A 12,017-nucleotide genomic window follows, 5' to 3' on the forward strand; every position below is an offset into this window, starting at 1 on the left:
ATAGTGGCTTTTCAATAAATCATTCATAGACATTGGCTACTTCTGTCTATATTCTGTGCTATGTAACCTACCTCCATGACTTCCCTAAGCTAGTTTAATCTTTCGGCAACATTTTGTATTGCAAATAGAGATGGGGCAAAACCAGGTGGTAAAATCAGAGCCCCCCCATGAACTGGGGAGGCTTATGTTTTATCCAAACCAAGGCAGGGCCTGGAATCTAAGGGCTCCTCAAATCACAAAAGTGGTTTGCCTCAGGTTTACTACCTGGTGAACGTTTCCTCTCCTGGAGCCATCTGTTGATGGAGTCTGTCAGCAGGTGGCATGAAAGAGGAAGAGCTGCAGCTCCTCCAACTGCTGAGAGCCTCTTCTTTTCCCTTCCTTCTTCTCCTGTTTCTCATCACTATGATCCTACCTCAACCCCTTCCCTCCAACCTAAACTCTCCTTTCTGTGGCCTTAGCCTCTACCTTTTCAACTCTCCACAAATGTTCTCTTCCTGCCTCTACCTCCTTTCCTTTCCCTTCTTGTTCTTAGTTGAGGCCACATCTCCCCTTTCTCTTCTGAGTTGCAGGACTTTACTCCTACCACTTTGGAAAGCTTTATTAGCTCTGCTGGAACAAGTATGGTTATGTATTTCCTACTATGATCAGTGGGACCTGCAATAGATGTAAAAGTGTGCCTGTGCTTGTACCCTAAAGATATCCAAAACTTCAGCGTAGGCTTCTGTTGTTCTTAACACAAAGAGGAGATGACGCCACACTCGAGGAGCGGGGAGAAGCTACAGGGAGTTGGGGAAGGAGGTAAGATCACAAATTGGGCTAGGGAGGGATGAAAGGATACAAAATCGTGAAGAAGAAAGAGTGAGATCACAAAAAAGGAGGGCAAAGAGGTAGAAGTAAGAAGATGAGGCTGTGAAGGAAGAGAGAAGAGGGTGATGAGAGGTTGAGGTCTTGGAGGGATAGAGGGAAAAAAGAGGGGGAGGCAGCAGAGAGACGATGATGTCATGGGGTGGAAGAAGGAGGTGATAAGATCAGCTGGGAAGGTGAAACTGAGTGGAGGATGGGCTGGAGAGATGGATTAGAGTGAAGTTGCATGAGGAGAAAGGGAATGCATGGGCGAATGCTTTACTGCAGATCTACAAATCTACAAGTTCTCTGCAATCCTCTCAGAGGGACCTATTGGATGTCCCTTCTATGTGATATGTACATCTATCCTGAATGCTCATTTTCTGTTGCTGCTTCAATCTAGTGGAACTCTCTACCACAGGAATTACATATGACAACGAATTTTCTGACCTTCAAAGACTTTTAAAAAACATATTTTTCAGGGGGGGGGGGGGTGGAATGGAACAGCTCCCCTATGAGGAAAGACTAAAGAGGTTAGGACTTTTCAGCTTGGAGAAGAGACGACTGAGGGGGGATATGATAGAGATGTTTAAAATCATGAGAGGTCTAGAACGGGTAGATGTGAATCGGTTATTTACTCTTTCGGATAGTAGAAAGACTAGGGGGCACTCCATGAAGTTAGCATGGGGCACATTTAAAACTAATTGGAGAAAGTTCTTTTTTACTCAACGCACAATTAAACTCTGGAATTTGTTGCCAGAGGATGTGGTTAGTGCAGTTAGTATAGCTGTGTTTAAAAAAGGATTGGATAAGTTCTTGGAGGAGAAGTCCATTACCTGCTATTAAGTTTTAAAAGGCCCGCACGCGCCTATTTTGCATAGGCCGCCGGCGCGCGTAAAGCCCCGGGACGCGCGTAAGTCCCGGGGCTTTCGAAAAGGGGAGGGAGGGGGCGTGTCTGGGGCGTTCCCGAAACGACGCGGCGTTTCAGGGCGTGCCGTGGCGTTTCGGGGGTGGGCCCCGGGCGTGGCGCTAGCCCAGGGGCGTGGTCGAGGCCTCCGGACCAGCCCCCGGGACCGGAGGACGGAGCGGGGCTGCTGGCCGACGCACAAATGTGCACCCCCTTGCACGCGCCAACCCTGGATTTTATAAGATACGTGCGTATCTTATAAAATCCAGCGTACTTTTGTTCGCGCCTGGTGCGCAAACAAAAGTATGCGATCGCGCAAGTATTTAAAATCTGCCCCTTAGAGAATAGCCACTGCCATTAGCAATGGTAACATGAAATAGACTTCGTTTTTTGGTACTTGCCAGGTTCTTATGGCCTGGATTGGCCACTGTTGGAAACAGGATGCTGGGCTTGTCTGACCCAGTATGGCATGTTCTTATGTTCTTAGGGTTGTATTTTCATGAAGATTCTAATTCATTGTTCTCTGGGTGCACTGATGGCACGTATTTTTTGTTTTTATTATCATACTTGTCTTTCTTTATGGTTGTTGTTTGATGATTTTATTATGTATGTACCTTTGTATGCTGTCTTATAAATCTTATAACTAAATAAATAAATAAATAAATAAATAAATAAATAAATAAAAGGGAGTAGGTGTCACACTTCATAGGACAAGGGAGGGAGAAGGCGCATGGAAATGAAACCAGTACTGCAAGTAAGTTGGTCCTGCCTTGAACAGGAGGGGAGGGGGTGAGCCTAGAGCAGACAGAGCAAAGAAAAGAAGAACTCCTCCACTCCCTAATGTAGTACCTGCTTAGAAAATACTGATTGCCTGGGTAGTATGAGAGGTTACCAATGTTGGGAGAGATGAGGAAGGGCTGAAAGCTGGGGGGGGGGAGGGGGGGGGGGAATCACAAAGAGAGGCTGAATGCCAGCTCCTTCTCTTCATTCTCTGTGTAGTCAACAATGCAAGTTGGGCTGTCTGACAGAGGGAGGGGGGAAGAATTAGAGAGACAGATATATATATACACACACTCACACATACACACTCACACATACACACACTCACACACACACACTCACACACACACACGTTTGCTTTGCTGATTTCAGTAATGGGGAGCAGAAGAAACAGCATTCATCCTCGTCTCTTACTCTCCCCAGCTTTTTTCTCAGCTGTGTTTTGCTCCAGGCTCACCATCCTCCCATTCTGTTCCTTACACAGAACAGGAAAGATGCATAATGACAGAAGAGGCGAGGCTGTATTAGGAAGCAGAATAGTGCTTCTTAGTTTTGCTCAAGAGCTACTGTGACATTATTATAATATTATTATGAAGTATATTGCACATACCAGAAGTATGCAATGTTCACAGAGACACATAGTGGGACCGTCCCTTTTCCATTCATCTTATAATAAAGTCAAGACAGAACACACAATGAAAAATAATGGAAAGGACACTGTGGTTCAAAAAAGGTTTTTTGAATGAAGTATCTTCAAATGAGATGTTGGGTGCTGTAAATATTTCAGGAGATGCTGGTTAGGTCTTGTTACTAATCAGCCTATTGTTATTTAGTGCAATAAGGCCACAAACTACTATCTAGCTCAGGTCAGCTTAGAAAAGAGGTAAATCCTAAACGTTTACCCCCCAGCTACCATGAATAATGAAACTTGGACCAGATTTTGGGTTGTAAAAGGGCTTTTTAATTACTCCTTTAGCTGTAAAATAGTAGGAAGGAACTAAACTAAGTGGGATTAATTGAGGGAGAGACAGCTTGTATGAGTAAAGCTGTAATGAATTAATTTGCCTAATTGGGAAATTAGGTTCATGAGCAAAGATTTGTGGTTATCTATATAAGAAAAGCAGCCCATGAGGTGCATGTTTGGGAATCTAAGCAATTATCATCCACAATTCAACAATTCTGGAAATTAAATTCAAACATTAGAGTATATAGCAGAAGTGTCAAGAAAATGAAATATCTTAGCAGTAGCTATCCCAACTGAGGTGACTGTGCGAGACCGGGCCGTGCCCCGGGATCCCACTGACCACGTGGCCCGCCCCGGCCGCAGGAGATCCCCTCCGGCCATCCAGGCCTGAGACGTGGCCTACCGCGGCGTCTTCCCTGCGAGGGAGACGCCGCCGCCGATCCGCTGCTGGCCCCGCCCCCTAGGCGCACGCGCACGCAGGGGCTCTAGTTTTAAAGGGGCCAGCCGCGGGAAACTGAAGACAGCCTCCTGATGACGTCAGACGCTGCCGGGTTATTTAAACCCGGCAGTCACAGCTAACTCTCACCTTGCAACGAGGTTCACTCTTCGGAGTAGCTAGTTGTGCTTCCTGCTTCCCAGTTCCTGCTTGTCCCTGAGGTCTGATTCCTGGCTCCTGACCTTGCTTCGTTCTTTGACTCCGGCTTCAGCTTCCGTCCCTTGTTTTGGCATTCGACATCTGACTTCTGGCTCCCGACCTTGGCTTGTTCTGGACTTTGGTTTCATCTCTCTCCACTGCCACAGGTGGTACTTTCTTCACCCGCCCAGAGGTTTCTCTTAAGCCCCAGCTTCTTGGGTCCTCACGGGCTCCTCCCGGGGGGAACCGCGGGCTTCCAAGGGTGGTCGCTCCTGACCTCCGGGGCGCCATCTCATCGTCAGATACCTCGGCAGGCTGCTCTTCTGATCCTTGGTTGCATAGGATCCACCTAAGACCAAGAGGCCCGGATCCCTACGGGCTCCTCCTGGGGGGGACCTCGGGCTTCCAGTGGTGAAGCCCTCTTCGAAGTCTCTCCTCAGCGCTGCCTCCAGTTGCCGACGCCCACTGTGGGGTTCCACAGCACTACCACCTGCCGTCTCAGTTGGCCCAAGGGTCCACGATCCTAACAGTGACTGTCTGAAGACAGAGACTCACTGGGATTATTTCAGACTCAGGTAAGTCTTTTACCTCCAAATTAAGCTGCAATTTCTGGCCCTAAATGCATTTATTAGAAGCCTAGTGCTAAATTTCAAAAGATATTAACATAGACAGAAGGTCTTATGTTCTGGCAATTTTAAAGCACCTGGTACAAGGGCAGTTTAAATGCACTACCTTCATGTTTTGTTTTATTTTTATTTTATTTTTTATACAATTTCAAAAACTATTACAAGAATACCTTGATTTGAAAAAAGGAGATTTTACAGAAAAGAAAATAACAGGTAATCTTTACAGTTGAAAATACATATCCAACCCCTTATTTTTTAAAAGGTAATAGGGAGGGAGCAAGAGAAAGAGAGTGGTTTCATAATGAATGCGAGAAAAAAGAAAAAAATGAGAACCACCCGTTACATCAGGTTTACCGGTTCGATTACAATGGAGAGTTTAACAACGCACGTAATAGGGAAGGCTAAAAAATATATAATTAACATTGTTGTATTTGACAAAATATTTGCATGGATAATGCAATAAGAAAAAGCCCCCCTTAGATTGAACTTCGGATTGCATTTGCAGAAATTTTTCCTCCGAATTTCGGTAACCCTAGATAATCTAGAGTAGTAGAGATCACAGGTACAAGGCAGGAATGAAGGTCTCCGGGCAGGGTAAGCAGCGCCTAGGGTCTAGCTCGAGGAAGGCCACAGACAGTGTCAAGGCAGGTGGGCCTGGTGGGTCTCAGGAGAAGCAAAGAGAGTGTCCGAATGGAGCACAAAGTTCAAAGGCAGGGTATCCGCCAAGGATGGTCAGCCAAAGCAAGTGTCAGTTTCCAGGTATCAGTCCAAGCGTGGTCAGAGGCAAGCAGAGGTCAGTACCATGGTATCAGTCCAAGCATGGTCAACCTGGTTGCAGAACGTGGAACCAAACTCAGGAATGAAGGAACACAGGTATAGGCACTGTGTACACAGAAGGACCACGGGAACACAGGGAACAAAGCAGGAACACTGGAACAAGGACAGGAACACAGCAACAGATGCGTGAAACACTGGAAGAAGCACAGGAACTCAGTAACCTGGAACAATCACAGGAACTCAGGAACGAGGATGGCAACTAGCTCACACAATGTGCCGACCTGTTTTGCCAAGGCAAATAATGGAGGACTGAGCGCCTTTAAAGATCGGCCCTGTGCGTGCGCATGCGCCTAGGGCCGACTGCAGGAAGGCATAGTACGGGCCTCTCCGCGCCACGAGGGACGCGGAACACCGGAGCAGGAGGGAACCGGGTCCGGGGTCGAGGAGGCCGAGGAGCTAGGAGCCCGAGGGCGCAGACGGCTAGCTACGACCGCAGGAGTGACCGGGGGAGCAGTCGAGGTTGGGTCTGGAAGGTGAGCAGGGCCGATCGCAGCCCTAGTGCGGCCGGGGGCGCACAACAGTACATTTTCTCTGTCCATAGGAAAGCAAATTTAACAAGCAATGTTTCTCTCTTACTAATTTCAAGCTCTTGAGAGTTCTGCAGAAAATCTGATAAATCCTGTGGGATCCCAGAAGGCAAATTGTCTTGCGTTTCATCTGTCTGTGGTTTTGGCAGTAGATAATCCTTTACTATCACTGGCATAGCTGTTTCAGGAATTTTAAGAATCTGAGAGAGGTAGTTCCTAAAAAGTTTCACCAGAGTATATTCTTTTATTATAGGAAAATTAATAATCCTCAGATTTAGAAAATGCAAGGAGTTTTCAATGTTCTCAAGCTTTTTTGAGCAAATTAAATCAGATTGTACTAGTTGTTGTGGCACTTTTTCAACAGTAGCCACTCTAGATTCTATATTAGCAATTTTGACTTCTTGAGCTGATAGTTTAAGTGAATTCTGCTTTAAGGTATTATTTGTTTCCAAAACCACAGAAGTAAGAGAAGAAATGGAAATCTCCAACTGCTACGATCCCTCCCGCGAGTGGAACCGCGGGAGGTCTCTCACCTTCCTTCCCCTGCCGTGTTCGCCGCTCCTCTCCTCTTCTTCAGCCAGGAGGCAGTCCCGGGGCTCCGCGTCTGGCCTGGAGGGCTGCCTCAGATTTTCTGGGCAGCTGAAGCCGTTCCCAGCTCCTTGTCTGTGGCAGGAAGCCGCCTCCACACCGAGGCCCACTCCTGCACCCTGCTAGGCATCTGCGTCATCAGCGGCAGGGACGCCACTCTCCAGGGTCCTGCAGTCCATCTCATTAGGCGTGGAGCCATGCCTTCTCTACACTTTTAAAGGGCCCAGGGAGGGAAACCCTAAGCTGGCCTACTGATGACGTCACCCAGGAAGGGCTATTTAAACCCCTTCCTGTGTTCTACTCCTTGAGTTAGCAAGGACTTCAGGTTTGCTACTCTGATCGCTTCTACTTGCCCTTCAGGGTTCATCTGACTAACGTAGACACCCACTCCTCAGGGGTCTTGTCTACTTCTTCCAGGACTTCAGCGCTCCTAGGTACTCGCTCCTCGAGGGGCGTATCCAGCTCCGGGTTTACCCTGCATCAAGAGGACTCTGCTTAGCTGTCTCCTGTTCCGGGTAGGGAACCACCGAACGTGGTCTGTGACCAGCCCTGACTGTCTGAGTAGGGCGCACCAACCAGTGGTGTCTGCGACCAGCCAGCATTGCTGAGTAGGGCGCGTGAAGTAGGGAGTACCTACTCAGTCTTCGTCTTCTCATCTCTTCAAAGGGTCTTCATCATTCCCAGTCTTAGTCTTCTCATCTCTTCAAATGGTCTTCATCATTCCAAGTCTTCGTCTTCTTCATCTCTTCAAACGGTCTTCATCATTCCAAGTCCTCGTCTTCTTCATCTCTTCAAAGGGCCTTCAACATCGGCATCTCTCCGCCTTATATTTATGACTAGGGAACCACTAATTGTGGTCCGCGATCAGCCAGACTGGCTGGGTAGCGCGCCTACCAGCATGATCCATGACTAGCCTGCTTCAGCTGTGTAGGGCGCATGACATGGAAGTACCAACTCAGCTCTCACCTCCAGCTCCGAGTGAGTATCCAATTCTCCGGATTGTTCCTGCTCCTTCGGACAGAGGTTCTTCATCGGCTTCTCAGAAGTTACCCATTACCTGCTGTACAATAAAGACTTGTGTTACTCTGTCTCTCTTACTGTGGCACCCAGCCTATCGTAGCTAGTCCCCACAGGGTCCCACCCTGTGGGAGTAGTCATCTCTAGTTACGACCAGGGGTCCGCCACTCTATTCATGACCCAACAGACTCAACATATTGCTAACTCCATGGTTTTGGCAATGCTGAACGCTCTCCAGACCATACCAGGTCTGGCCCAGAGAATTCGAGAGCAACAATGATTTTTGCAGACATTATCAACTTCCATTTATTGCTTAAATGATCATCTGGATGATCAATCTGAGGGGTTGGAAGGGGTTGGAAGGGGTTGGAAGGGGTTGGAAGTTCTTAAATCCGTTCCAGGTCTCTGGAGCTTCAATCAACCCTGGAACTAGTAGTGGCAGATGTCAATCGCGTCACCGTGCACCAAAACCTTATGACATCTCCCTGTGGACCACGGGTGCCTTTGGCAGCTCCCATACCGACACTGGATTTGCATCAGCCCACCATCCCTCTGCCCACACCACCGCACTATTCCGGTGAGCCTAAGGGATGTCGTGGTTTCCTGAACCAATGGCTATATGCATTTTTCCCCTTCAACCTTCATTGTTCCTAACTAATTCGGTCACAAACTACCTTTATCCTCTCTCTTTTGGATGGCAAGGCCCTAGCCTGGGCCTCAGCTTGTGGGAATATTTGGACCCTTTACTTGCAAACCTGTCCCACTTTGTCTCTGTTTTCAAGCAAGTCTATGACGAACCGGGCCAAATGACCGCCATGGGATCAGATCTGCTTTGTCTACATCAAGGGTCTCGCCCCCTATACGAGTAGTATACCATCGAGTTTCGAATCCTGATTAAGAAACTGAATTGGTAGGGGAATAGCATGCACGCTATGTTCTTGGAGGGGTTGGCTTCCCAAATTAAAGATGAACTTGCAGCCCAACAACTCCCTGTGTCCCTTGAAGGGCTTATTGGCCTCACGAGGAGGATCAATCGGAGACTCCGAGAACGGGCACGGGAGGACCGGACCCCTCGATGGGGGAGCACTAAAGATTCTCCTATTCTTGGTTTACCTAAAGGATTGATTCATTCAATACAGCTTTATTGAATTCAGCTGCTAGGTTAGTTTCTCATTCTAAGCATTTCGAGCGGATCTCTCCTACTTTACGTAGGCTTAATTGGCTGCCAGTTACCGAGCGTATTGTGTTTAAAATTGGCATGATAGTCTATAAGCTTCTTGCCTCAGATTCTTCATACTGGCTTAATGCATTATTACGAATTTATAAACTTATAAGATGTTTGAGATCTTCTCAATTGAATCTTTTAGAGATTTCTTCAGTTCGACATGCTCAGTTGTTTAGTACGAGGTTGACCCTCTCCCCCCACCATTTTTCTATTTTAAACGGGATTTATTAGTGTTTTTATATGAGCCTTTAAATCTAACAGTAGGGTCTTCGAGGCTCCCGTGTTAGATTAACATTTCCTCACTAGGTATAGTTAAATTGATGTGGCTGACAACTTTCTAAGTCGCTGGATTAATTTATTAACATCAGATTGCCTTTTCATTTATGTATTTATTTAAAAACTTTTCTATACTGACATTCATATTATAACATATCACATCGGTTTTCATAAGCTGCTTTTGCACGGATTTCAAAATTCATGCATGTAAATTCATTAATTGTAATAAGGGAGGGAATCTGGGCAGGGGCTATGCAAAACATGGCATATATCGCCGTGCAGGGCTAGTTCATGCGATAAACACATATATTGCATGATATACACCGTTAACATGATTTAGAGCCCTAGTGTAGCTTGATGCATCTCTCAGTTAGATTGCCACTAGCCAGCTATTCTTTCAATACCTACCCCAAAATGTATTGCAAGTAAAAGCTATTTACAGCCATGTAATTCTTTTTACAGCATGAACTACTATTTGTCTGTCATACCCTTTTCTTTCTGCTGCTGCTGTTGGCATGTTTGCTGACTTGCCTCCACACCCCCTAGAAATTGTACCACCAGGACAGAACACTGAAGACTTTTGTTACAGCATCGACCATTGCCAATCGTCCTTTCCAGATGTGATGGACAAATGGAAACAATATTTTCAGGTAACAGACCTGCATTTTTATTTTTTTTTCTTGTCAGTAGTTTCAAGTTTCCTTCTCAGTTGTTATATAGTTAGCAATGCACTGCCAAGTATTCTGATTTTTTTTTCATGGGAATCCTGCAAGCTCTGCCCCGTTTAGCTGGAAGAGTCTCATTTCGTGGCCTATTATATTTCTGCGGCAGCTTTAGGAAAGTCTCACAAGGGAAACATATAAATAATGATTGATCGTTATGGGGAGGGGGGGGGGCTGGCAATATTCTAAAGTTTTTACAGGGGTAAATGTGTGTTTACCTGAGGCGACGCGCAGTCCGAGTCTTGGCCCCTTTCTCCTTAGTCTGGGTTAAAGTAGGTGCCCTGCTTTACAGGCCGTGCATCCCCCCCCCCCCCCCCTGCTTTCAAACGTGGGCAGTGTTAAGTCAGGAGGAGAGAAAGTCCATGCGGGGCTTTATTATTTTGGTATCCCCTCCTACCTCGAAGCTGGTGTCAAAATAAGCAGATACAGAAGCGCCCGCATCCCCCTGCTTGGTCAACACATTCAAGAGGGAAACGCCATGGGCCGTAACTAACGCAGGGCAAGAAGTGCTGAAAATGCTTTAGATATTTAGGGGTTTGGAATGGAATTGATTCCTCTGGATTATACCATCAGCTTACTTTTTATTTTTACAAGTCCTGAGGGTAATAATCAAAGCCTAGTAAAACAGTGTTTGCCTGTGGGAAATGAGCTTTTTGTGAAAGCTGCTCGCCCCTCCATGTGAGTAAAACTTTCACACGTTGTCTGGCAGCGCGTCATCTTACCTTGACTGTTTTTGGAGGCATTCTTGCAGGTGGGATTAATTCAGGGGAGATCACAATGCACATAGTTTGGGATTTTCATAATTTGGCTGAAAACGCAACCACAGGAGATGCAGGGGAAATCTCAGGAGGCAATTTTCCCAGGGGTAATAATCAAAGAGTCTGTGCAGTAATCTTTTGAGTTACCCAGCCAAAACTCGAGGTGGAAATATTTTTCCCTTCTCCCCAGCTAAATGCTAGCTAACTCATTTTATCTGGACAAAATTTAGCCAGGTAAAAAGAGTTGATAATGGGGGTGGGGAGGGGATTCCAGGGGCTGGGCTAAACTTTAGCTGGTGAGCACTGGTAATGTTCAGCACTCCCCTGTTAACTTTAGCTGGTCATCAAAGTATCTGTCCGAAAGTTGCCTGGGTATCTTTAAGTGGCCCACATTCAGCAGAACACTTATCCAGCTGTGTCCTGTTGAATATCCAGTTAAAGCTGCCTGGGTCACTTTCTCATTCACTGGCCACAGATTACTGACCTCAGAGAAGGTTAACCCCAAGGCCTAAAAGACAGGTTTCATAGGATCTCCAACAAATGGTTTCCCATGGATACATCAAGGACTCACAAACCTTCCAGTTTTAGTGCCAAAATTAGCAAATCTGCAGCCTTTGCCTTTTTGTTAGGCTTTTGTTAAAACCTGAAAACTGATCCCAAAGGTCAAGCTTCTTAAGGATTCTCCTACAGGATGTTCCAGAGCCCAAGTCCTTATTCAGGAATGCAGCGTGAAAACCCCCCAAAAACTTGCATTCCCTTTCTACAGCGGGCAGACTCAGGTCTACCACATCGCAATGAACCACCTTTATACAAGGACCAGTGACATTGCAAAAGTCCCCTGGATGATCTTCACCAGCAGTTTTCACTATAGTGCAGGGCAGTGCAAGAGTATTTGGTGCCCTAGACAAAGTTTTGGTTATGTTTTCAAACCCCCCCCCCTCCCCAATTTACCTATTGGCAGCAGCTCTAGCACAGTTTCTCCCTTCCTTGGTAGAACAGCTTTCCCCCTCTGGACCTTGTGCTAGTGAATTTTGCCAATCCAAAAATGTTGGTGCTCTAGGCAACTGCCTAGTTTGCCCAATGAAAGCACCCGCTCTGTTGTAGTATTTGTTCATAGTGTTCACAGAGCCATTGGCAACATTTTTAAAGTACAAGTGAAGAAATTCCTAAAAGAAAACACCTTTTTAAAATGTATTCCTTTGACAATGAAAATGTATTTATTTCAGAGATGTTCCTCTTAACAGCTTGTAAAAAAAAAAAAAGCAAAAAAAAATTTTTTTTTTTGCTTTAGTATTTGAAATCATCCAATATTC

General features: G+C 46.2%; 1 protein-coding gene across 1 annotated transcript in view; it reads left to right on the forward strand.

Moving 5' to 3' along the window:
* The window catches only part of LOC115088553 (protein LEG1 homolog), a 59,563-nt gene that overhangs the window by 23,449 nt on the left and 24,097 nt on the right, over positions 1-12,017 (forward strand). Inside the window, 2 exon segments of the mRNA XM_029596811.1 lie at positions 9,687-9,711; positions 9,713-9,874. Of these exon segments, the coding sequence (XP_029452671.1) occupies positions 9,687-9,711; positions 9,713-9,874 (187 nt within the window).

The sequence above is a fragment of the Rhinatrema bivittatum genome, chromosome 3 (genome assembly GCF_901001135.1).
Source record: "Rhinatrema bivittatum chromosome 3, aRhiBiv1.1, whole genome shotgun sequence".
Classification (NCBI taxonomy): Eukaryota; Metazoa; Chordata; class Amphibia; order Gymnophiona; family Rhinatrematidae; genus Rhinatrema; species Rhinatrema bivittatum.